Genomic DNA, 26,653 nt, shown 5'->3' with positions numbered 1-26,653 from the left:
TTTGCCATTGTAATGGGGGCAATACCTTGAAAGACCATTCAAATAACATGTATTTGGTAGTCTTTGGATCTAGGCAAGTGTATACCTCAAAGGACATGGGCTTAGATCTACATGTATACATTTATTTGTGTGTGTGTGTGTGTGTGTGTGTGTGTGTGTGTTTGTGTGTTTAATACTCTAGAGGGAAAGAGAGAGGTAGATAGATAAATGAGAGACAGAGAGAGACAGCGAGACAGAGAGACAGAGAAAGAGAGAGTATGGCTGTAGGTAATGGACACCTAGCAGGAGAAATCCCTAGTAGGCTTTGGGCTTTGTCTCTATGTTGAATACCTCATAGGACCTAACACATAGAAATGTATGTGTGCTTGTTTGTTGTATGGGTGATACCTCTACCTCACAGGACTTAACACCTAGAAGTGTATGTGGGTCTTTCCTTGTATGGTGTCTATCTTTTAGGACCTAAAGGCTAGGTGAGTGCACTGGGTTTGTGAAGGCGTTTGTAGGAGCATGCGTGCCTGAGAGTGTTTCTGAGTGTGTGACTGTGTACCTAGCATTTGATTATAAGGGTGAATACTGGGAAACTAGCTGGGAAAGAGCAACACACTTTGAATATAGGAAAAGAGGTATGTATCAGAACCTGACACCTAGTCCTGAGTAGACAGCTTTGTCTGTTATGGAGTAGGAACAGCAGGACCTGACCAAGGATTCTGTGAATATCTGTCTGTCTCTGTCTCTTTCTCTCTGTATATCTGTCTGTCTCTCTGTCTCTGTCTCTCTGTTTGTCTCTGTGTATGTGTGTGGCTGTAGGGATGGACACCTAGAAGGGCAGCACATAGATGGCTGTGTGTAAACAGGGCTTTGGCTGAATGGGGGAGACCGTGAAGGACATGACAGCTGGGTGAGTGTTCATAAGAACGTACATGGGATCATACAAGCATGTGTGCCTGAGTGTGTTTGTGAGTGTGTGGCTCTGTACCAGGCATTTGACAATAGGGGAGGGGTGCCAATACTAAAAATCTAGCTGTGTATCTGTATTGGATCTTCGGATGCAGGGAAAGAGGTACCTAGCAGGATGTGACACCTTCCTCTGGGTGTGCGGCACTGCTGTAGCTGAGGTGATTCCTATCAGGAATGTGACCTAACCATGTATGTATATGTGGTGTAAGGGAAGAGATGAATACTAGACCCTGACACTTGTGTTATATGTATATGGGGGCTGTGTATGGCCTCTGTGGCTGTAGGTGAGGGGATATTAAGAAAGACCCGATACTCAGTACTGTGCATGAGGATTTGGCCATTTGTGTGTTGATCTCTAGGAGGACATGCTACCCAACGGTGTAGAGGAGCATTTTCTTGAATGGAGAGTTGACCTAGCAGGACCTGACACCTAGGCATGTGTGTTTGGCTCTGGCTGTAGAAGACAAAATTCCTAGTAGCACCTGACACCTAGCAATTTGGAGGTGCATCAATTTAAGTGTGTGGACACCTTACAGACAACGACACCTAGTCTTCCTGACAAAGAAAAACTTGGCTTATCATTACTTCAAAAGTAAATTCAAATTCCTCCCCCAGACCTATATTTGTGTAGTTCCATATATCTTGTTTTCTACCCTTCTTCTCCCAAATCCCTCAAGTCCATATCTTGCCAATATTTGCTCTGATCAATTTCTTAATACTATACTGACCCTAGAGTTCTATTTACCTAGTCACTGACAGCCATCTCCAAGAATTTGCAGCCTACTTTCTGACCATTTACAAGTACAAGTGCACACGTGTACACACACAGACACACACAGACACACAGACACACACACACACACACACACACACACACACACACACACTTTTCCCAGTAACTATCAGTAGAGCCTGAGACCCAGCACATTGTATAGCATAGTCCAGTAGAAGCTGATGCCTAGCAGTGTGGCTGTGTCTTCTGCAGAAGGATGTCCAGCAATGGAATGTGCATGACCTAGGAGGGGGAGAAGTTCTCAGCATGGTCTGATGGCTGTTGATTAATGTGGGGTATGAGGTCAAACTGCACTGACACCTAGAAGTAGATGTGTGGTCACAGGGGTGGTGGTGTGTCCATTGTGTGTGATAACACTGTATGTAAGAGAGGGCAGTGGAATTACAGGGTGTAAGCTCTGCACAATCCCTGTGTTGTATGTGTTAGCTTGTAACTGAGCTGGTGTCTGACAAGATCTGATCATTCATTTTGAAGTACATTGGCAGTTTGCTATGTGATGTCCAAGTGTGCTTGACACTTGAGTGTGTGTAAGGCTGTTGGGGTGTCAGAAGAGCCTGATACCTAGCAGTGCATGTGGGGCAGCTGCAGGGTGATGTGTGCATTCTAGGTCCCTCGGCTAGCCTCTTAAGTGTTGCCGTGGAGTGTTGCAAGGCCCAGCAGGTCTGATATCCAACAGGAATATATGAGTTGATGGACTGTAGTGTTCAGGGTCCTGATATTAATATTGTAGATTGTTGTGGTGGGGTGTGCTATTCAAGAGGGCCTGAACTCTAGCAGAGTATGTCGAATTTCAGTGACATTAGGGTGTCAAGTAGGGTCCAATAGTAAGAGTGTAGTTGGGTACAGTGGCAAGAGAGTGTTCTGTATGGCCTCATAAATAGCTGTTAATAAAGGATTATGTGGATGACATTTGGGATCCAGACCTAGGAATACATGTGAGTTGTGTGTGAGTGTTTGTTCAGGATGGTCTGATACCTAGCAGTCAATGTGTGATTTGGTTAGAGACATGCATGGCCCATAAATAGAAGTGTATTTGAGGCTGTGTGTGTGTGTGTGTGTGTGTGTGTGTGTGTGTGTGTGTGTGTGATGTAGGGGATGTTTATCTGGTCTGACAGCTGCTAGTTCAAGTGAGGTGGCATGGCTTTAGTGTCACACGCTGCATTATACCTAGTGTTGTGTGTCAGTGCAGGAAGATTCCAGGAGTTTTTGAACCAAGCAGTAACTGTGTGTCCTTGTCAGGAGGTCAAGTGTCCAACAGGGCCTGATACCTTTCCCCATGTCTTAGTACACTGTGGTTGGAGGCATCTCTAGTATTGTGTAGAATCTAGCATTGTATATGAGACAGCAAAAGGGGAATTGAATATCTAGTACTAATACCTAGAGAACTATGTGGTGAGTGCAGGTGAGGGGCATCCTTCATGTCCTTACACTGACACTGTGTGTAAGTTGTTGACAAGGGGAGGGGCATGGGTAGCACATGTGAGTATCTAGGTGTCAGCCCTGCTGCTTTCCCCATCTGACTGGACCATCCATACAGTGCTGTTATCAGATCAGCTGGACAGCTCACCTCCATCCCACACAATGGGATAGGTTTCAGTACTCCTCACACCACACAGCACACACTACACGTCCACCTCCTCATAGACACACAGTGTTAACCGTCAGTGTTTGTTGTTTGCCAGGGTGTGTCAGGCGCCAGGCTCTCTTAGATGTCCTGAGGGAGCGTCCTGCTCCAGCCATGCTCCAGTCTGTGTATTTTCATGGCTGGTGGCAGCAGGGCTCCCAAGTCCGCAGTTAATCTCTTTGTTATTCTCTTTCCTCCTTCCTATAAGGCAGGAACTTATGTAGTCCTCTTCTATAACTTTATGTGAAATTTATAGTGTCTGTATTTGGGATCAATTGAAATGGTGACTGTGTTCAGTTTTTCAATGGGTTCCTTATTGTTTGTTTTTAAATTTTCTTCTGCAGTCATTTGTGGACAAGTCCTTCTCTCTGCCTTGATTTCCCTGGGTGATGATGAGAAAATAGGCTGACAGGATTTTGATGAGTCTGTTTCTGAGCATTCTGTTCCATGTGTCCAGTCTCCTTTACAATACTGTAACCCTTTATGGTTCTTTGAGGCTTGGCTGTAAGTCCTGAAAGAGGAATATTGGGGTCTGGAGGAATCTGTCCTGTCCTTTGCCATGTCTTCTAGGTTTAGGTCCTATTGGTTGTTACATCTTGTGTTTGAGCATCAGACTGGATTTTGCTGAGTGTACAGATGAAGTGCAAACATCTGTCACCTTTAGACTAACAACTGGTAGAACCTGAGAACTCATATAGATTTGGATTTCTCTTTTCCTGGGGTCAAATAATCTGAATGCCAATTTATAGAAATTATGTTGGAATTCTAATTAAGTACTTCAGTATTTGTTTGTAAATTGCCTCTGTCTAATACCAGTGAAAGATTGTCAGAGGGTATGACCTTAAGTTCTCCCTTTTCATGTTAGTGGGGGCCTGGCACAGGTGGTCCATGCATACTGTCCTTCTCAGGTATTCACTCTAGAGTTCAGAAAGAGAAGTACATTTAAATCCCAAGGCTCCTGAGATATTTCTTTACCTGCTCAAGCAGGTTTTCTGGGTTATCTGTGAGGACAGAGAGGCATATGTGAATTTCTGAACTGTAAACTCTCAAAGGGTTCTAAATTCAGCAGCGATTCAACAGTAAGTATCCACCGAGAGGCTTTAAAAAAGGGATGCTCCTGTAGATTCCACAGATCTTCTTGATAATTTGGGTGGTTGTCCATAGTTGGATGTTGGCAGAAAAACCATGTCATTCTTCTCCACAGCATGTCCTCCTGTTGCTGTGTGCAGCCTCTGAGTTCCTCTAGAGCTCAGACAATGCCATGCTAGTCTGCTAGAAAGGGGAGGTGAGAGGTCCTCTTTTTCCTCCATGTCACTGATGTTAAGTGTGCACATACTCAGGTCAGATTTCTCAGGGTTGAAGATTAGGGATATGGCCAAGCACCTATAAGAAGACATTTTTGTTAGACCAAAGAATAGTCTAGCAAAATCCCTAGACCTGTGGCCTTTCAGAAATTAGCTGGTTGATTTCTGGTGGAGTTCAGGATGTAATGAGGCAGCAGTAATTTCCCTTTTTCCTATATGAACTTCCTGAGGGAGAACTCAGTCGATTCTCCGGGGAAAGCCCTGATTGATGTTAGTGGTTTGTCCTAGCTGCTCTGCTACTGGCCCATAAACAGGCTCTAGGATCAAGAAGGAAAAGCAGTTTCCACCAACATGTCTGTTTCTAGACGCTGTGCTTCCTGCACCCAGCTCACTGAACACTTGCCTAGATGAGACAGGATGCACATACAATGGAGATGAGCTTTGTGTGAACATATCCACCATAGCCTGCAGATCTGAGGAGAAAAGGATGGTCAATGAGAGTTCTGGAGTTAACTTATGAGACTACAAGGACACAAGGTGTTACCACACTAGTCATCTTGTCAGTGTCCATGACCTGAGAGGAATGTAAACATTCTCAACCAGTCAGGCTCTGTCCAAAAGAGCAAGTTACCCAGCATCACTAGGACTCACTTTTCTCCACTGGGAGGAGAGTATTATTGAAGAACTTTGGGGCAGTGTGTGGAAAGATATTGGTACAAATAGCATGCATTGTGTGCACCTATTCCTGCTGACTCCAGGAGGCAGGCAGTGGGGCAAGGAGAGTGTTAAGTGTTTGAGCCTGATCATAAGCTGACTTATCTCACATAACCAAATAAAAGCCACCATTTTCTCCCTGCAGTGGCCACTGATATAAAAAGTCCACATTAAACTCATCTTGCAAAGCTACTTAGGGAAAGTCTGTCTTGAAAAACAGTTATAAAAAGTAAAAAAAAAAAGTTAACTCACCTTGGCTCTTGGGCATCAGCTCTGCTTCCTGAGAATCACATTCTTAGAGACCATCATCACCAGGGCTTGGAGTCTTGGTCCACATGGGCTGTCTCCTGAGAGATTCAATGCCTGGCACAGTAGCCAATCGCATCAGGGTGAAGCTTGCCTTAGTGGTCATTCATTGACAAACAGACCAGCTATGGGCTGAGGAGCAAACAGGTCATTGTCTCTTAGCTATTTTCCCAAGCTAGGTTTTATGAATCCCCATGCTCCAGGCTCTGGCACCAAACACAAACTAAGTTACTGAAGATGTTCACCATCTTTGATTCAAACATTTCTTCCTCATTTTGTTAGGATCAGAGAGAGGAGATTGCCACAACACCAAGTTATCTCAATTATCCCTCTGTACCCATGCCTCAGCTATTATTTTCTCTCTTTCGTCCTCTGTAACACAAGCTCAATGACAATCTACCCTTGGGATTGAGGCAGGCCTTCCTGGGCAGCCTTATTCTTCTTAACCTCTAAGCCAGAGTCAAGTTTAGACCAGAAACCAAAATATACGCTGTTATATGGTGGTCTCAGTGATGCTTTCAGCCATGTGATGCACACAGATGAGCCTTAGCACTCATCCCCATCAGAGTGGCCATCCTTCCCTGTATGGCGAGTCTGTCTGCCTATCAGGTGCACCTGACAACACTTTAGACAATTGTCCCAGCAGGACAAGTAAGCAGACAGCCTAGCTGGAAGCCACAGTTGTATGGTCAATAAGGCTGCCTAGGTTTGACCACTGTACCAAGTGGGACCTGTGTACAAAGTAGTTTTAAGAGTGCTGACCCCACCTCTGACCACTGTGCCCTAGGCTAGGTAAGGCCTACTCACTTCCAAAGTGGAGCAAAGTCCCAGCATTCCATCTGATGTGGTCCCCATTTTTCTCCAGCTTGCTGTCACTTTCCTGTTAGGAGACAAATATGGTTCTGATGAAACTCCCTACAGTGAGGCCCCTTCACAAACACATAAACTAGACCAGCATGCAGTGGAACTGTGTCTTGTCTGATGGGCAGGAAACAGGGATAAATGAAGGCTGCAAATACAACAGCAGGGAAGGATGGAGAGGAAGGAATTTCCCTTCCCCTCATGTGGGGAAACATTTCACTAGGACCAGACACCTGAAGATTGCACAGATTAATGAATACTGCTAGTTATTCCCCTGCAGACTGGTCCACAGGGTCTGCACAGTCATGGGTAGCTTATACCTGGAATTGTCTCATTTTCCCCTTAGAGAAGGATGCTGTGAAACACCAGCCCTGGATCATATTGTCTTGATAACTAAGGTTTCCTGGAGAGAATCCTGTAGTAGATGCCTTACCTTGTCCTGCACTGGACAGAGACACTTTATGCTGGGGAAGTGGGCACACTGCCATCTGGACTTCCTGCAGAGCTCCTACTTCTGCTGTTCCAGACCATACCTCAAATCGCCACCCTGTGTCTCCTGATGTATAGATCTCATCACTTTAAAGAGGACAGACATGTGAAAGGGACTCTAAGGCAACTTGAAATATGCAGCACTTAGCTAGACCTATTGTGCATCTCTTTCCTCATGCCTCCTCCCTCTCTCTCTCTTGCATCCTCTCCAAATTCATCCCTTAGTCAATTCTTTCCTGCTGCCTCTGCTGTCTCTGGTTCTCATCTTCTGCTCTCCATCTCAAGATCTACTGTGTCACTTTATTTAGAAGGGGGAATGTACTGGCACTGGTGAGATTGATGTCAGAGTTTTAAATTTATATGCCGACACAGTGAAACAGGTTATTGTGACAATTGCAAAGGACAGACGACAGTATCAAATACAAAATTAGTGTAGTAGAAACTCAAAGCATGGAACCCGACCAGTGTCTCTGTAATGAGCCCTAACAAGATATGTGGACATAGAGGTTCAAAGTGTGACTCACTCTGTCACACTCTAACACTGCAGCTTCCATGAGGAGTTCTTTATGTCTCCCTCTTTTAACTTTGTCTTATTGCCAGGCAGTGGTGGTGCACACCTTTAATCCCAGTACTTGGAAGACTGAGGCAGGCAGATCTCTGTGAGTTCCAGGATAGCCTGTGCTACAGAGTGAGTTCCCGATAAGGCAAAATCTACACAGAGAAATATGGTCCCCCCCAAAAAATGTTGTCTTCATTTTCTTTATTCCTCTTAAATTTTGTTTTATTGGGGCAGGTGTAGGGATGGAGGGAGGATGTGAAGTGATAGGGATATGAATATGGTCATGATACCTCATGTTAAGACACATAGAATGAATAAATAAATGATTAACTAACTGAATAAATCAATACAGAAATAATAAATTAGCAGATGAAGAGCATACAGGACAATAACACATACTCACCCTCAAGAATGAAATTCAGACATTTTTCAGAAAATTGATACAAATGAGAATGACTGTGTTATGTGTGACTAGCATGTCCCTAAAGACTAATGTCACTTTCTTTATTCATTTGCAAAATCTGGAGGTTTGTAGGGGCCAGAACAAGAACAACAGAACACTACGAACATGGAATAGGATAGTGGTCTTCCTGGGATGGCCTACAATGTTCTTGGGATGGGTTGATCACCTCTACCATCACAGAATGTTCAGAATGGGCTGCACAGAGTCCTTGTTGGTTCAGGATTCAGAAACCTGCAGTCCTGGGCTCTCCATTAGCCAAGGAATATCAACAATTTTCAGTGACCTAAAACCCAACTCAAAGTGGTTTTGACAAGAAACTAAAGCTCTGTGTGATCCATGAGCAAGAGGAGCCATGGCAGTCAGCAGACAAGCAGACAGAATCTGAGTGTCAGATGAGTAGAACTGGCAGCTCCTATGTAGAATATGTGGATTCATGCACTCCCTCTGTCACTGGTGTCCTTAAAGTGAAAGCCCTGCCTTCAACATCCCAAGACAGGCACCAGCTGTCTCAGTGACCCACCTTGAGTCCTCAGCTGTGATCTCATGGCTCAAGTGCAAAGAACTCAATCCATCAGACTAGGTAGCCAATCTGGACTCCCCTGATTGGTCAGTTTGAAGTTGTTGGATGTGTGCCAGGAATGCAGTGTGGATCCTGTGAAAACAGGGTTAGAGAGTAGCCTTTCCATGCTCTGTGCCCTGTTTTCAAGGATGTATCAGCTAGTGCACACCTTCCCCAGCCCACTGACCAGGGTCCCCAGAAAAATTCATGACAGCAGTTCTCACCTCCAGGTGTCTGTTCACTGGTGGTTATAGACTTCTATCCTGAAGGTTAGATTTGGACTTTGCTGCTGTTTGTAGTCCATCCTGGATGACAGAATCTTCAGTTCAATTCCTGACCCTGTCAGGATGAAAGAAGCACAGAATTGCCTCCTTCTGTCTCAAATGTTTGGAGGAATTTACATTTGATGCTGTCCAGTACTTAAAGTCAGGCATGGAAGTTCACATCCATAAACGCTGCTCTGAGGAGGCAGAGAAAGGGGTCAATCTGTGAGGTTGAGAGCTACATGTTCTACACAGAGTTTCTCAGGATACCCAGGGCTATAGAGTGAGAACAAATCTCAAAAAACGTAAACTATCAAATGGGTATTCAGGAAATTTCCCTATCTCATTTCCAGAATTCAACAGACTCTTCAACCATGTCTCAAACTGTTCCTTCATAAATAGGCCACAGAAACATAGTCTGACACCAGGTGATACCCACAAACTAAAAAAAAATCTGTCTCTCCCTGATCAAGCTGACTGGGTCTTGTTGTGTGCTCATGGCACCAGATGGTCAGTGTTCTAGAAGTAAGTCAGAGTACAAGCTGGCCATCATCCTGCTGCAAAGATCTGGCCAAAGCTTTTAATATCCACCAATGTTTGCTAACAGGCCAGGGTCAGATGGTCAGAATGGATCTGGAGGCCAACTACAGCAGAGAAGCTGGTTCCTCCCTTGTCAACCACTGCAGTTTCTCAGTCTCCCATTGCCCTTCATTCGAGCAAATCAATGATAACTTTCCCTCTGTGTCAGGGATGCTGGCACAGAGCACTTCATGGGATCTTTTTCAGCACATCAAGACCAGACATCAGAGACTCCTATTCTACCACAAACAGATATTTTCTGTACTCAGTCTTACCTTCAGGTGCATGATTCACACAGATTAGTACCCTGGAGTCCCTGTTGCGTTCATTTCCTCTTGTGAAATCAGTGATTTGCTCAACACCGGGAAGGTGTCCTGGAAACCAGTTCAGACACTGTACTCACCATTGCTTCACACTGCACCAGTGGCTGTCATGAAGAGAACCATGATGATCAAGATTACCTTGTAAGACGGACCCCAGTGGTGGGCATTGGTCATTGAGAAGTTCCATGGCTCTCGCCTTGAAAGGGCAGTACTCAGTATCAGACCAGTCAATGCCAACTTACCTTCCCTTGCTGGAGCAGAACAATGTTAATGGAAGGTCAAATATCAGGTATAAATCCTTCCATGACATGGGAAAATGATGCAATATTCTTAGGAGGTGGGGGAAAACATGGGAAGCCTGGGTGAAGGAGGCTGTGGAGACAATGACAATGATGTCATCAGATCTACCAAAGGCCAAGTGAGATAAGACCAGAAGAGGACCCCACTGAATGATGCAGCCACCCTTCTCTCTAATCAACCCTTCATCAGAAACCCAGAATGGGAATCCCTTTCCAAAGCAGCCTCATAGTTCTCTACCTTGACTTATGCTACGAGTGATCAGAACAGGGCCTTCCCTCCTCATGGCTGACAATAGAATGCCAGAGTTGAAACCAGAGTCAACTCTGCTCTGCTTGAGACCTTTGTTCCTGGTCTCACTTCCTCAAGCCCCCTACCCAGGACAACATCCTTTTCTCCTGACTTATTTCAGGTAATCTCCTCTGGACACATTCTGACCCTCTTCACAGTTCCTCTCATTTCCTCTTCATCCTCTCCACCTCCTTTCCCCTGTTCCTCCCCTTATCTCCATTCTCCTGTCTCCCAGTGGATTTACAGTTGCTGTAGTTCTTCTAAAAGACAGTCAGAAAGCAGTTTGGAGGTGATGAAGAGATCAAAGATGAGGGAATCCTGAGACCTGTGTGCGAGTCTGTCCTGTTGACAGAGGTAGCGCTTTTAGATGTTGTAGAACCCTGGTCCCACAGGAACCATGAGGGATGTAGACATTCATTGGGTCGATGCTACACGTGACTCTCAGGGATGTTCAACAACAGTGCAGGGGCAGCAGTGAGGTGAAGGATGGGGAAGATGGCAGCTGAGACCCTAACCTGGAGGATGGATACTGGAACCTGTAGCCCTAACATATCTTCACACAGGACACAGATTTCCAGCCTGGATCCTTCCTGTTGCACCACACCACACCAAGACTATTGTTCAAATAAGCCATTTTACTTTCTCAAATAACACCCAAAAGAATAAAGAAAGTGCCTCTCTTGGTGACTTTAACCAACAGGACTTACTCAGCACTGAGGAGGATGGGACTCCACTGACTGATAGTCCTGCATCTTTCTCCTGCTGCACCCCAGAGCTGTAGGAAAGAACAGGATGTTATTTCCAAGACAGTATCCTATCTGTGTACCTTGTTACATGACAGGAACCTTCAGAGTAGACCCTTTCCTCCTCATTGCTGGGTATTCATGGCGTTCTCCCACTCTGCACTTTAGGGGAAGTTTCTTCCTGCTCTAGCTTGTCCATGGCCCCTGTCACAGGGAAACACACACATCTCCTTCATGTTCCTTTCTTGACAGGAAGTTCCTCAGGACAGACTATTCCTTACTCTACACCACCTCTCACTTCTCCTCTTCCTGTCTGCTTCCTCCTCCCCAATACATCCACTTCATCTCCTTCACCCACTTCCATTCAGCAGAGGACTTACCCAGGTCTTACTGTTCTTTCCGAAAGGCAGCCAAAGAATTAGTTGGAGGGGTTAAAGTGACTAAGAGGATGAGCAGCCAAGATTGGTATGTAGTCATTTCCTGGTGGTAGAGGCTGCTGTTTTCCATGCAGTGTGAGTGGTCCTACAAGGACAACCAAAGCTGGGAAGGTAAAGAGTCACTGGGTACATTGCCTTCTGACCACCTCTTCATCCAACAATAGTGCTGGAGCTAAAGTAAGCTGGAGGAGTTATAAAGTGGCAGCTTAGACCCAATAGCTGGAGGATCAATACAGGAGCCTGTTGCCATGTGGTGGAGGGAGCTGGCGCTTTGGCAATCTGTCTTGGGTCCCTTCCGTGGCTCCTCACCAGGGCTGGAATTCTATTGGGCCATTTCATTTTCCACACTTCAAAGCAGAAAAAAATAAGAAAACACCTGTATTAGTGAATTCGGCAGATAAAAGTTCTGTGCCATAGTTCTATTCCTGATTCCTCCATTCTGAACCTTTGCCCCCTTTAGACAAAATCTCCTCCCTACCTTCCAACACTGTGGTCCCCACACTAGACTCTCTGCTTTTGCCTCAACCTTCCAGGACTTTACATGAACAGGATGCTGTGCAACTTGCCATTTAAGGTACCACATATCTGAACTGCTGTGCCCTCTGAGTGGGTACAACTTTTCATTTAAAATGGATATTGAAATGGTATATGGAAAATACAATGTAGGAATTGATCTGTGTGGCCTAACCAACTGTTTTCCATGTAGGTCTCCCCTGTTGCTCTTTTCCTTGAAGGCCCTGATGCAAGGGTTCAGGTCTCACCTTGGGGTGGGCAGGCAGCAGCAGCAGCAGCAGCAGCAGCACAGTGCTCTCAGTGCATGGGAAACTCCCTTCCTCACCAGTTTCCAGACCCTGAATGGCCTGGATCCAGATGTCGTGGGTGCCACCTGGTGCTGGTCACTGGGAACGTCTGGCCCCTGGCATGAATCTTCTTCAGAGAAGCCCAGGTTCTGAAATCCTGTGGGTGTTGCCTCCAAGACTGATTCAGGGGAGGAGAGATTGCCAGGCAGGGGGTCAACAGAATTCCTGTTGACTGCAATGTCCTCTGCAGCAGTGTTGATGACGTCAACCATAAGAGCATCTCTTTCTGGGACTGTGTTGTCTGAAGAGGACAGCACCTCCAGGAAGGAGGATATGTGAGGCATGCTGTGGCTTCTGCAATTTTCACCTCTTTGTTCCACATCCTCCTCATTAAAGTGACTCTTCCCAGCTTGTGTACGGGTTATAAATGCTGGTTCACTGGCTCTCCTGGTCAAGGGAAGAGGGAGGTGAACAGGACCTGCAGAGCTGCTAGTTAGCCAGTGCATCTGATCTTGCTGATGGCTGTCCCCACAACTCAGTAGGTGTTTGAGAATGTTGCATGTGGCCGTTACATGATTATTTTGTTGCCTGTGAGTTAGGGATGACACAATCTCCTCACAGGTATAGCCGATGGTGCACATGGTCTCCACGACCCTGGGCAGGATTTCTTTGGTGGCAGGCAGTACATGTTGTTGAATGGGACCCAGCCATGGTCTTTCCACAAGCTGAGAGATTGTGAATCGGTACCAGGTGGGGACCATGAGTAGTCGAGCTATGATGAAGTGACAGGGTTTGGACAGATGGTAGGGAATGGGACACATTGTGGTGGTGATGACCCTGTGCATACCTTCAAGGGTTTCTTCCATGTATGGAAAGTGCCCTGTGACCAGGACATAGAGGACGATACCTAAGCTCCACATATCACCTGCCAGTCCATCATAGGGCTTTCTTGCCAAGATCTCTGGGGCCCAATAGAGCAAGGAGCCACAGATCTCCTCCAACATCTGCCCCTCTGTGATTTCAATTGCCATACCAAAGTCACAAAGCTTTGCATTTCCTGCTGCATCGACTAGGATGTTTTCCAGTTTGATATCACGGTGTGCGATGTGTCTCTGGTGGAGGAAGTGAACCGCTGACACCAGCTGCCCGAAAATCCCTCTAGCCTCCTCCTCCTTTAGACAGCCCAGTGCCTGGAGGCAGCTCTCCAGATCTTCTCCTGCCACATACTCCATAATCACATAAGTGGTTGTCAGTGTGTCGATCATGTGAAAAAATCGAACAATGTTCCTATGTTCTAAAGACTGAAGTATCTTCACTTCAGTGCTGATGTCAGCCACACTGTTGGTATTTTTCTCAAGGACCTTGACAGCCACTCCTGTATGTGTGGGAAGGTGGCAGGCCAGCTTCACCTCCCCAAATGAACCACACCCTAGAGATATTAACATCCTGAAATCCTTTTCCAGAATGTCCTCTTCCATGTGGCTGCCCATGGTGTTCTGCTCAATTTCAACCACTTTATCTTGTGGGAAATTTCAGACACACAGAATACTAGAAGATAAAAAAGGAATGCAGTTTAAGGAGGGAAGGTTATAGCTTGGAATTCTCTGTCATGAAATCTGAGACATCCCAAACAATGTAATGATGCTATTCAAGGGTATAAAAATACTAGAAGAACCCAAATCCAAAGCAGTGGTTAAGGAATTCCAGCAAAGATCAGAGTTGGAATAAGTAAAGTTGGCATGCAACGGAAAATCCCAAGATTCCTGAAAGAATGAGATGCTTCTCTGCAAGGATGTGCCACAATGCAAACCCCTCAACAAAGCTGATCCAGAGAGATCAGATACGGATTACACTATAGAAAAGTTGATGTTTTAACTGATACAACTATAGTCCAGAGGGTCTTTCAGGGATGTTACAGTTTTTATACCCCAAGAATTTAGATAATATGAAAGGAATTCTTAGACATGTGTGAATATTGAATTAAGACAAAAGAAAAACACTTAAACACTTAAGTCATAAGCAACAAGTTTGGATTTGCAACAAAAACAGCTCCAAACAAGGCAGAGCCTAGAACTCATGTATTTCCTGAATCATTCAAAGCAAGACCAGGGTTATAGAAAATACTTCACAAAAGAGAAAGCAAAGGCACTCATCCAAACTCATCTCTGTGCCAGTGTTAGCCTGATCCCACCACCAAGTAAGCTCAAGGAATGGGGGAAGTGTGAGCTCCTCTCCTTGATGAACAATGATGAAGAATCCACACTCAGCACCGTGACCAGAGAACTGTTGTGTTATAAGGAAAGTATCTAAACAAGATAGAGTTTTATGGGAGACAAAGCAGTTCCACAAAGAGAAACAAGATCTACCCTGTCTCTCCTAGTCATGAGGAAGGAGAGGACTAGGCTTGTGTAAAGTCACAGTATCAGTCACAAAGATATGGTCGGGAACTGACGTAGTGTAGGGGAATATGATCAAGTACAGTATAAGCATGTATGGAAATGTACCATGCCAATGCTTATGAGAATGTGTGTATAGTATAATGTATTATACTTACTGCAGAGTTGTGATTATTGAAATTCTGATTATGTTATATAGTATAATATATTCTAAGTCTAAATGAAATTATACATCATAATATTATAATTACTAGTGGAATCATACATCATAATATATAAGTAGCATATATTATTATATACACAATTATAAATATTATAATATGTTACACATATATACTACCCATAATACATATTGTGTTTTTAAATATGTATTTAGGACAGAGCCTGCCAGCACCTAATTGGACTAAGAGAACACACAAGCGCTATTTGGACTAATATCTGCTCCCTCAGACAAAGTGTCCATCAGCACCGACTAGACCAAGAGCTCCCACTGGACCAAGAGTATCAATCAAACCAAGAGAGCCTCCCTCAGACACAGACACCACTTGCACCACGTGGAGAAACATATGGGTAGACGCCAGTATATAAATACAGTCAACAACAAAAAAACCAATATGGCTCCATCAGAACCTACACCAGCAAGACCTGAATATCCCAACACAGAAGAAATAGAAGAAATTGACCTTAAAATGACCTTAAGAAGATGATAGAGATCTTTAAACAGGAAATGAAAATTTCCCTTGAAGAAGTGGAGGAAAAGTCAAACTAAACAATGGAAGAAATCAGTAAATCCCTTAAAGAAAGCCAAGAGAGAGCCATTAAACAAGTGAGGAAACAGTTTAAGATTTGAAAACTGAAATTGATACAACAAAGAAGACAGAAACTGAGGGAATGTTGGAAGTGGAAAATCTGAGTAAATGAACAGGAACTACAGATGCAAGCATAACCAACAGATTGCAAGATACAGAAGAGCTGATCTCTGACGTTGAAGATATGATAGAGGAAAGCCAGAAGGTCCTGGACAGACGTTATGCAGACACTAAGAGACCATGGATGCCAACCCAGACTATTATACCCAGCAAAACTCTCAATCAACATAGATGGAGTAAACAAAATATTCCATGATAAAACCAGATTTAAACAATATCTATCCACAAATACAGCCCTATACACCTCACTTGAAGGAAAAATCCAACTAAGGAAGTTAGATACACTCATGAAAACACAGGCAATAGATAGTGCCACACCAACAAATACCAAAGAAAAGAAACATACAACACTACCACCAAAAACTAACAGGATTTAGCAATAACTGGTCATTAATATCTATTAATAATCAATGGTCTCAATTCACATATAAAAAGACACAGGCAAACAAAATGGATACAAAAACAAAATCCATCCATTTGCTGCATACATGAAACACACCTCAACTTCAAAGACAGACACTACCTCAGAATAAAAGGCTGGGAAAAGACTTTACAATCAAATGGATTTAAGAAGCAACCTAGTGTAGCTATCCTAATGTCTAATAAAATAGACTTCAAACTAAAATCAATCGAGAGAGATCAAGAAGGATATTACATATTTATCACAGGCAAAATCCGAAAAGATCAAGTCTCAATTCTGAATATTTATGCCCCAAATACAAGGGCACCTACAATTGTAAAAGAAACATTACTAACGCTTAAATCACATATCAAACTCCATACACTAGTAGTGGTTGACGTCAACACCCCATTCTCAACAATAAACAGGTCTACCAGACAGAAACTTAAAAGAGAAATAAGGGAACTAACAGACATTTGGACTCAAATGGACTTAAGAGATAGATACAGAATATTCCACCCTAACACAAAGGAATATACCTTCTTTTCAGCACCCCATGGAACCTTCTCCAAAATCGACCACATGCTTGGTCATGAAGTAAATCTCAACAGATACAAAAAAAATTGTAATAACCTCCTGCATCTTATTGGACCACCATGGCTTAAAGTTCGATTTCAACAACAACAAAAATTACAGAAAGCCTACAATCTCATGGAAACTGAATAATGCCCAACTGAATCACCAATGGGTCAAGGAAGAAATAAAGATAGAAATTAGAGATTTTCTAGAATTCAATGAAAATAAATGTATAACATTCCCAAACTTATGAGACATTATGAAAGCAGTGCTAAGAGGAAAATTCATAGCAATAAAGAATATAGCCCACATAAAGAAGTTGGAGAAATCTCACACTAGCAACTTAACAGCACACCTAAAAGCTCTAGAACAAGAAAAAGCAAATTCACCCAGGAGAAACAGACAACAGGAAATAATCAAATTGAGGTCTGAAATCAATAAAATAGAAGCAAACAGAACAATACAAAGAATAAATGAAACAAAGAGTTGGTTCTTTGAGAAAATCAACAAGATAGACAAGCCCTTATCCAAATTAACCAAAAAGCAGGGAGAGAGAACATCCAAATTAACAAAATTAGAAATAAAATGGAGACAAAACAACAGACAAGGAGGAAATTCAGAGAATCATCAGGTCATACTTCAAATATCTGTACTCTACAAAATTGGAAAATCTGAAATAAAAGGATGATTTTCTGGATAGGTACCCCATACCAAAGTTAAATCAAGACCAGATAAACTATTTAAATAGACCAATAACCCCTAAGGAAATAGAAACGGTCATTAAAAGTCTCCCAACCTAAAAAAGCCCAGGATCAGATGGCTTCAGCACAGATTTCTACCGGACTTTCAAAGAAGAGCTAATACCAATACACTTCAAATTGTTCCACACAATAGAAACAGAAGGAATATTACCAAATTCTTTTTATTTGGCTACCCGAACCATACAAAGATGCAACAAAGAAAGAATTACAGACCAATCTCCCTCATGAACATTGATGCAAAATTACTCAATAAAATACTGCCTAACCGAATCCAGGAACACATCAAAAAAATTATCCACCATGACCAACTAGGCTTCATCCCAGGGATGCAAGGATAGTTCAACATATGAAAATCTGTCAATGTAATACACCATATAAACAAATTGAAAGAAAAAAACCACATGATCATATCATTGAATGCTGTAAAAGTCTTTGACAAAATCCAACACCCCTTCATGATAAAGGTTCTAGAGTGATCAGGAATACAAGCAACATACCTAAACATAATAAAGGCAATTTACAGCAAGCCAACAGCCAACATCAAATTAAATGGAGAGAAACTCAAAGCGATTCCACTAAAATCAGGAACAAGAAAAGGCTGTCCACTCTCCCCATACTTATTCAACATAGGATTTGAACTTCTAGCTAGAGCAATAAGATAACAAAAGGAGATCAAGGGGATACAAATTGGGAAGGAATAAGTCAGACTTTTACTACTTGAAGACTATATGATAGTATACATAAGTGACTCCTACAGCTGATAAACTCCTTCAGTAAAGCGGCAGGATACAAGATTAACTGAAAAAAAATTGGTAGCCCTCCTATATACAAATGATAAATGGGCTAATAAAGAATCAGAGAAACATCACCCTTTACAATAGCCACAAATGATATAAAATACCTTGGGCTAACTCTAACTAAGCAAGTGAAAGACCTGTATGTTAAAAAAATTAAGTCTCTGCACCCTACAGAATCGGAAAAGATCTTCACCAACTCCACATCTGACAGAGGACTGATATCCAGAATATATAAGGAACTCAAGAAATTAGACATCAAAATGACCAACAGTCCAATTAAGAAATGGGTTATAGAATTAAACAGAGAATTCTCAACAGAGGAAACTCAAATGGCTGAAAGACATTTAAGGAATTGCTCAACATCCCTAATCATCAGGGAAATGCAAATCAAAACAACTCTGAGATACCACCTTATGCCTGTCAGAATGGCTAAGATCAAAAATACTGAAGACACTTTTTGCTGGAGAGGATGTGGAACTAGGGGAACTCTCCTCCACTGCTGGTGGGAATGCAAGCTTGTACAACCACTTTGGAAATCAATATGGTGCTTTCTTAGAAAATTGGAAATCAATCTCCCCCAAGATCCAGCTATACCACTCTTGGGCATATACCCAAGAAATGCTCAATCATACCACAAGAGCACTTGCTCAGCTATGTTCATATCAGCATTGTTTATAATAGCCAAAACCGGGAAACAACCTAGATGCCCTTCAACTGAAGAATGGATAAATAAATTGTGGCACATATACACAATGGAATACTACTCAGCAGAGAAAAACAATGAAATCATGAGGTTTGCAGGTAAATGGATGGATCTAGAAAAAAATCATCCTGAGTGAGGTAACACAGACTCAGAAAGAGAAATATGGTATGTACTCACTCATAGGAGGATACTAGATGTGGAACAAGGATGAATGGACTGCTACTCACATCCCCAGTGAGGCTACCTGGAAAACAGGACACCAAGAAAGACACGAGGATCGCCGAATGATGGAGAAATGGTTGAGATCTACATAAACAACCTCGACATGAGTGGGAGCAGTGAAGGGCAAGGGTCAAGGGAAAGAGAGCGGGAGATCCCAGTTGGATCAAGAACAGAGAGGGAGAACAAGGAATATGAGACCATGGTAAATGAACCACACGAGAAAAGGAATGAACAAAGTGCTAAAGAGGCCCACAGAAATCCACAAAGATACCCCCACAAAAGACTGCTGGCAATGGCCGAGAGACAGCCGGGACTGACCTACTCTGGTGATGGGGTGGCCAAACACCCTAATAGTTGTGCCAGAAACCCCATCCAAGGACTGAGGAATCTGGATGCAGAGATCCACGGCTAGGCCCCGGGTGGAGCGCCAGGAGTCTAATCAGTGAGAAAGAGGAGGGTTTATATGAGCGAGAATTGTTGAAACCAAGGTTGGATAAAGCACAGGGACAAATAGCCAAACGAATGGAAACACATGAACTATGAACCAAAGGCTGAGGAGCCCCCAACTGGATCAGGCCCTCTGAATAGGTGAGACAGTTAATAGGTTTGAACTGTTTGGGAGGCATCTAGGCAGTGGTACCAGGTCCTGGGCTCATTGCATGAGTTAGCTGTTTGAAACCTGGGACTTATGTAGGGACACTTGGCTCAATCTGGGAGGAGGGGGACTGGACCTGCCTGGACTGAGTCTATCAGGTCGATCTCAGTCCTCAGGGGAGGCTTTGCCCTGGAGGAGGTGGGAATGGGGGTTGTGCTGGGGGGAAGGGGAGGGGGCAGGAAGGGGCAGAACAAGGGAATCTGTGGCTGTTATGTACAACTGAATAGTATTGTAAAGTAAAATAAAATAATAATAAAAAATGGGGAAAAAGAAAAAAGAAATGGGTAACAGAGAAATACACACCAAAAGGGGGAAAAATTAAGTCTCTAAAGAAAGAAATCGAAGAAGATATCAGAAAATGGAAAGATCTCCCATGCTCATGGATAAGTAGAATTAACATATTAAAATGGCAATCTTGCCAAAAGCAATCTACAGATTCCATGCAATCCCCATCAAAATCCCAACACAATTCTTCACAGACGTGGAAATAACAAAACTTAACTTTACATGGAAAAACAAAAACCTAGGATACTCAGCAGAGAGAAACAATGACATCATGAGGTCTGCAGGCAAATGGGTAGAACTAGAAAATATCATCCTGAGTGAGGTACCCAGACTTAGAAGGATAAACATAGTATGTACTCACTCATAAGTAGATACCAGATGTGAGGGAAGGGATGGCCAGACTGCAACCCTCAGCTCCAGAGAGGCTATCTAATAAGAAAAGACCCTTTGTGGGAGACATGGGTGACACAGCAAAGGAGAAGTGGATGAGATCTACATGAGTGGACTGGGTGTGGGGGGGGAGGGGGTGTTGGCAGAGGGCAAAGAGTCGGGGATGAGAACATAGGGAAATGGGAGGGTCAAGCTGGAACAGAGACAGAGTGGGAGGGCAGGGAGGGAGATACCATGATAGATGAGGACATCATAGGAATAGGAATAGGAAGGGTCCTGGCGGTCTCTCAGGAATCCACAAGGATACCCCACCTTGGACTCCTGGCAGTGGTCCAGAGGGTGCCTGGACTGGTCTACTCTGGTGATCGGTCTAGTAAATACCCAACTGTCATCATAGAGTCTTTGTCCAGTGACTGATGGAGGCAGATATGGAGATCTACAGCCAGGCACCAGGCTGAGCTCTGGGAATCCAATCGATGAGACAGAGGAGGGATTCTGCAATCAGGGGACATCCACATCATGATGGAAAGACATGCAGAGATGAACAGTCACACTAGAGGAAGCACATGATCTGTATACTAGTGGCTTTGGCACTCCCATGGGACTGTACTAGGCCCTCTGGATATGGAAAATGGTAGTTTGGCTCGAACTGTTAGGGAGGCACCCAGGCAGGGGGATCAGGATCCATCCCTGGTGAATGGGCAGGCCATTGGGAATCTGGTGCCTGTGGTGTGATATCTTGGGCAGCCTTGGTGCAGTTGGAAGGGGCTTGGACCTGCCTAGGCTCAGTGTGCTGGGCTCTGCTAATTCCCCATGGGAGACCTTGATTTAGGGGATGTTGGTATGTGTGGCGGCTTGTGAGAGAGGGCTGGGGGGTGAGAAGACGTAGGAGGTGGGATCTGTGGGTGGTATGTAGAGTGAGTAGAAAATTTCTTAATAAAGAAAAATGAAAAAAATTATTCAAATTTAGTCCAGTAATTTTGAAAATGTTTTCTATACTTGAGAGAAAAAACATATGGAAATAAAAGATTAAATTTTCAAAAATGAAAATTGGGTAGCATTTAAAGAGGGAACTGATAATTTAAGCACAAATTTTTTCTAGAACAAAACCAAATATTTTAATATAATCTTATTGCATCTTGTCATTCCATGTTCAGTTGCTATCCCTTGGAGCCTGCCCTTTTCTAAAGGGACACAGAGCACAGTGGATCTGGTAGAGAGAGGAGGTGAGGGGCAACTGGGAGGAAAGGATGCGGTAGAGGATGCAGTCAGGATGTACTCTATGAAAGAATAAATATAAAGAAAATAAAACATAAACATAAATATCTGTGCAAATCCGTATGGCAGTTTCTCAGAAAATTAGGAATCGAACTACCTCAAGACCCAGCCATCCCACTCTTGGGCATATACCCAAGGAATGCTGATACATACCATAGAGTTACACATGCTCAGCTATGTTCATAGCAGCACTATTTGTAATAGCCAGAACCTGGAAACAACCTAGATGCCCGTCAACAGAAGAGTGGATGAAGAAAATGTGGTACATATACACAATGGAGTACTATTCAGCAGAGAAAAACAATGAGAGCATGAATTTGCAGGCAAATGGATGGAACTAGAAAAAATTATCCTGAGTGAGGTAACCCAAACCCAGGAAGACAGTCATGGTATGTACTCACTCATAAGTGAATTCTAGATATAAAATAAAGAACAATCAGACCACAACCCATAGAACCATGAAGGCTATATATACAGCATGGAGGTCCCTAGGACGACTGTGGCTTATAATAAATTTCGGTTTTACTCAATTATTGAAAAAAATAGCCAAATGAATGGAAACACATGAACTATGAACCAAAGGCTGAGGGGCCCCCAGCTGTATCAGGCCCTCTGAATAGGTGTGACAGTTGATTGGCTTGATCAGTTTGGGAGGCAACTAGGCAGTGGGACCAAGTCCTGTGCTCATTACATGAGTTGGCTGTTTGAAACCTGGAGCTTATGCAGGGACACTTGGTTCAATCTGGGAGGAGGGGACTGGACCTGCCTGGACTGAGTCTGCCAGGTTGATCGCAGTCCTCAGGGGAGGATTTGCCCTGGAGGAGGTGGGAATGAGGGGTGGGCTGGGGGTAAGGGGAGGGGTGGGAGGGGGGAGAATAGGGGAACCCGTGGCTGATATGTAGAACTGAATGGTATTGTAAGATACAATAAATAAAATTAAAAAAAATAAAAAGAAAACTTAAACATAAATATGAAAGAGCAATTCTAAATCCCAGGAGCCAAAACCAGGAAACTGGAAATCAACTTCTTCAATCTCAACAACTAGCAGTAATGATCCTCAAGTATTTCAGTAGACCATATAACTGAGGGAAGGCACACTTTTTTCAAGCACATTTCATAAAAGAATTATTACCCTAATTTCCAAAACATGTAAGACATTTAAAACAGATGCTAGTATCAGGCAATAAACTTGAGTGACATATTGGAAAATCCTGAATGAGAATAATTGATAGCTCACATCAAATTCAATACCACATTCATAAGACCAGACTTCATGATCAAGCAGGAACACTCAAGGTTCGTCAACAACAAAAGAACACAGCACACACACCACACTGAGGTCAGTCCTAAATCAGACGTCAGTGGAATGGAATGCCTAATTCAGGAGGAAACCTGGGATTATGAAAGTGTTACTACAAACACCAAGTTCCACAAACACAAGTGTCACATTTTGTTCACTCCAGGTCATGAGCAGGCAGGGGGATAGCCTGTGCATATGGTCCCAATTCAATGGGTCGTGAAGTGAAATATAGCAGATAAATATGATCAAAGTAGAGTACAGACAAATATCAAAGTCATGATCAAATTCCTCATCCTATGCATTTAATATATAACACTAAATTTGTAAAAAACAAGAACACAGCCAAAACCGACAAAGACGTTGATAAAAGGAAAATAGCTTGAAATGAAGCAAGAGGAATTACAGGGAAAAATTAGTACCCAAACCAATAATGTACATGAAGAAATAAAAAAATGCCAATTGCCAATAGCCCCAACTGAGAACCTGGGAATTAAACTCACTATGTCCAGATCCAACCGGTCAGAAAAAAAGGTCAAGTATATGGGAAACAACTGAGTCCAACTGCTCTCCCAGCAACCAACTGCTTCTCTGAGGTACACGACAAAACCCAGCCTCAGGCGGTGCCTTTTGATTGGCTAGTATCTAGCATACCTCACCAGATTCCATGTGATGTCACATACAAATGACCAATCAAGGCTTGACAAGAAATCAAAGTGATTTTTAAAATTATTTTTCCGTTAAATTATTACATTAATTATTAAATCTTTTTTTTTGTTCACATTCTTGCCCCCAAGGACAAATGCCCCTAGCAGAGAGGGCTGCTATCCCTCCCCACCCCACTCCTGTTACTGTTTCAGAAGCCACAAAGATTCATTGCTGTGACAAAAGTCATACATTGCCCATATCTCTCCCACCCACCCCATGAATACAATCAATGAGGTCCCCAAGTAGCCTAAATTCCAGATCCCATGCTCTGTCATGTAGCATAGTTCTCATGTTAACCAAGCCTGCTTCTTGATATTGAAGCAATTCCTTTCCCCTCAGAAACTATGACGTTCATGAAGACATACTTTGTCTGGCAGGAATAAAACCCCTTCAGACACCCAATGTGTGTCCAGTCCATCTTTACTAATGATCTTTTGTCTGAAAGGAAAATCGATCCTAGCATCACTATCCTTCTGTAAGCTCCCTCCTCTCATGAAATGTAGAAAATACAGCTAGGTGGTGGTGGCACATGCCTTTAATCCCAGCACTCAGGAGGCAGAGCCAGGGGGATTCATTCACACATACAAATTGACACAAAGCAGAGCACACACACAACATTGAGGTAAGTCCTATATCAGATATCAAAAAAATGAAATGCCTTTTTCAGGAACACATTTGGAACTAGAGAAAGTGTTACTTCAAATATTCCAGTTCCACGAACACAAGTTTCACATTTTGTTTCCTAGGGGTCCTGAACATGTAGAGGGAAGAACCTTAGATCATTAGGAAGTACTTGTCACAGTCGATGTGTGGATAAGTCAAATAGAGCATGTACATAGGATCAAAATGCAACATAGTCAGATTGGGAATTCAGGATTAAATTCCTCATGCCATAGAGATAATCTATACCAGTATGTGTGTAAATTACACACAAACAAAGGCAAAAATACAAAGAAAAGAAGTTGATAAAAGGAAAATGAGGTGGAACGAGGAAAAAGAACTTACAGGCAAAAATCAAAACCCAAACCAATGATGTCAATAAAGCAATGAATAGATACCAAGAGACAAAAGCCCAAACTGAAAACCAGGTAAATGTACTCACTAAGTTGAGAATCCTACAGGTTTTGCAAAGTCCAAATCTAGCAGATACAACTGAATCCAACTGCTCTTCAGAGAACCAACTGCTTCTCTGAAGTACAAAGACAAAACCCAGCCCTATGTGGCACCCTTTTATTGGCTGATATCCAGCTTACATCACTTGGACTCCTTGTGATGTCACATGCAATGGTCCATTCAAGGCTTGGCAAAATCCATAGTGATTTTTTTCTCTCACTTTCTTGTTTCTGCCACTCTACTTCTAATTTTTCTCATGTGTGGTCTAATAGTTGGCAAAGAAGGCAGAGTTTATTTAACTTAAGATTTATAGAAACACAATTCAACACAAGGGGAGGAAATAATATCGTGGACATCAGCAGAGTTGTCCAGTCAGTCATATGGCATTTGTAATCTTAATATTCTTGTCTCATATCCTTGTCCTCCCCAAGTAGTATTAGTGTGATCTTAAGCATGTGTCTCTAGTCAGGCAGTGTCAAGTTATCTTTTAGTTGCCATGACAGATACCGTCAATCAGTGGTTCTTTCCCTCCTCCAGTCCTCTCTCATTTAACACTAAAATGCATGAGATACATGACCTAGAACTGACCATGTTGAAAAGTGTCCTATCCTCCTTCAATGAGCATCTTCCATAATTGACACACTGCTGAAAATATGTAGAAACCCTACATAAAATCCCTCTAGTTTCTACGTTCCAGGAAGACACTGTCTTCCAATCAATGCCCAGGCTCTCCTTACCTACTGCAGTTAGTAAAACTTCCCTTGCCTTTGTGTCTCATTTCTGCTTACTTTGGCTCTGCAGTCACCATCATGAGAGCCCTTGGTGTTCCAACATGGTGCCTCTAACCTCTCAGTGTAAACACCCAGCAGGCATCAGGGATTCTCTTCCCTACTTTGTCAAGGACCTGTGATGTTAGACTATTTGTAACCTATCTGTGTATCTTTCAGGGTAAAGAAAGTAAGATTTCCACAGAGGATGAAGAAGAGACAGTCCACCTGGATGAACATGGTTCAGCAAGCATCTCTTTAGTGGGATGTGGCAATTTTGGGTATATTCTCAAGAGTGTTATAGCTGGATTTTGAGGTAATTTGATTCCCATCTTCCTGAGAACCTTCCATACTGGAGTTCATATTGGCTGGACAAATTTGCACTTCTACAATGAATGGATGAGTGTTCCCCTTGTTCCACATCTTTGCCAGCAGGAGTTGTCACTTGTTTTATTGACCTAAACCATTGTGATGATGTAATATGAAATCTGTGAATTGTTTGGATTGGCATGTCCTTGAAGGCTGAAGATTTTAAACATTTTTTAAGTGTTTCCCAGCCACTTGAGTTTCTCTATGGAAACCTCTGTTTAGACCTCTAACCAATTTTTCAAGTGGATTCTTTGTTTATCTGATATGTAGTGTTTAGTTTTTGTTATATGTTTTGGCTATTATCTCCATAACATGTGCGTAGTTGATAAAAAGAAACTTGTCTCATTCTATAGGCTGCCACTTTGTTGTAATGATGTTGTCCTTTGCTGTGCAGAAGCCTTACAAATTTATGAGGTCCAATTTATTCATTTATTAATCTATTTTTGGTTTGTTTTTTTTGTGTTAATGTTTTTCTGTTGAGAGTTTTTCTGTAACAATGAGTTCAAGGTTATATTTTCTCATATGAGGTTATTTGTATCTGTTTTTATATTGATCTCTTTGTTCCATTTGGAGTTGACTTTTGTGCAGTGTGATAAGTGTGGATCAATTTGGATTCTTCTACATGCAGGAAACAAGTTTGACCAA

General features: G+C 42.9%; 1 protein-coding gene across 18 annotated transcripts; it reads right to left on the bottom strand.

Annotated features, from left to right (window-relative positions):
* Positions 1-120: 120 nt before the first annotated feature.
* On the bottom strand, positions 121-24,970 carry LOC102908227 (putative sperm motility kinase W). Of its 18 annotated transcripts, XM_076560782.1 has the most exons (13): positions 24,862-24,970; positions 12,324-13,910; positions 11,506-11,909; positions 11,090-11,157; positions 9,933-9,990; positions 9,747-9,845; positions 8,854-8,968; positions 8,591-8,722; positions 6,993-7,135; positions 6,506-6,578; positions 5,645-5,830; positions 5,082-5,151; positions 121-4,757 (listed from the first exon to the last, which is right to left on the bottom strand). In XM_076560782.1, the coding sequence occupies exons 2-3, from the start codon at positions 13,850-13,852 to the stop codon at positions 11,885-11,887; spliced, it is 1,554 nt and encodes a 517-aa protein (XP_076416897.1). In that variant the 5' UTR covers positions 13,853-13,910; positions 24,862-24,970; the 3' UTR covers positions 121-4,757; positions 5,082-5,151; positions 5,645-5,830; positions 6,506-6,578; positions 6,993-7,135; positions 8,591-8,722; positions 8,854-8,968; positions 9,747-9,845; positions 9,933-9,990; positions 11,090-11,157; positions 11,506-11,884. The 18 variants fall into 18 exon arrangements, with proteins under 18 accessions (XP_076416897.1, XP_042123807.1, XP_076416893.1 ...); XM_042267873.2 differs by lacking the exons at positions 5,082-5,151; positions 9,933-9,990 and adding an exon at positions 10,037-10,166 and having other exon boundaries at positions 9,747-9,898; XM_076560778.1 differs by lacking the exons at positions 9,747-9,845; positions 9,933-9,990 and adding an exon at positions 10,037-10,166.
* Positions 24,971-26,653: the final 1,683 nt, after the last annotated feature.

This window comes from Peromyscus maniculatus, chromosome 23, assembly GCF_049852395.1.
Source record: "Peromyscus maniculatus bairdii isolate BWxNUB_F1_BW_parent chromosome 23, HU_Pman_BW_mat_3.1, whole genome shotgun sequence".
Classification (NCBI taxonomy): Eukaryota; Metazoa; Chordata; class Mammalia; order Rodentia; family Cricetidae; genus Peromyscus; species Peromyscus maniculatus.
This window is presented reverse-complemented; position numbering and strand designations above follow the sequence as displayed.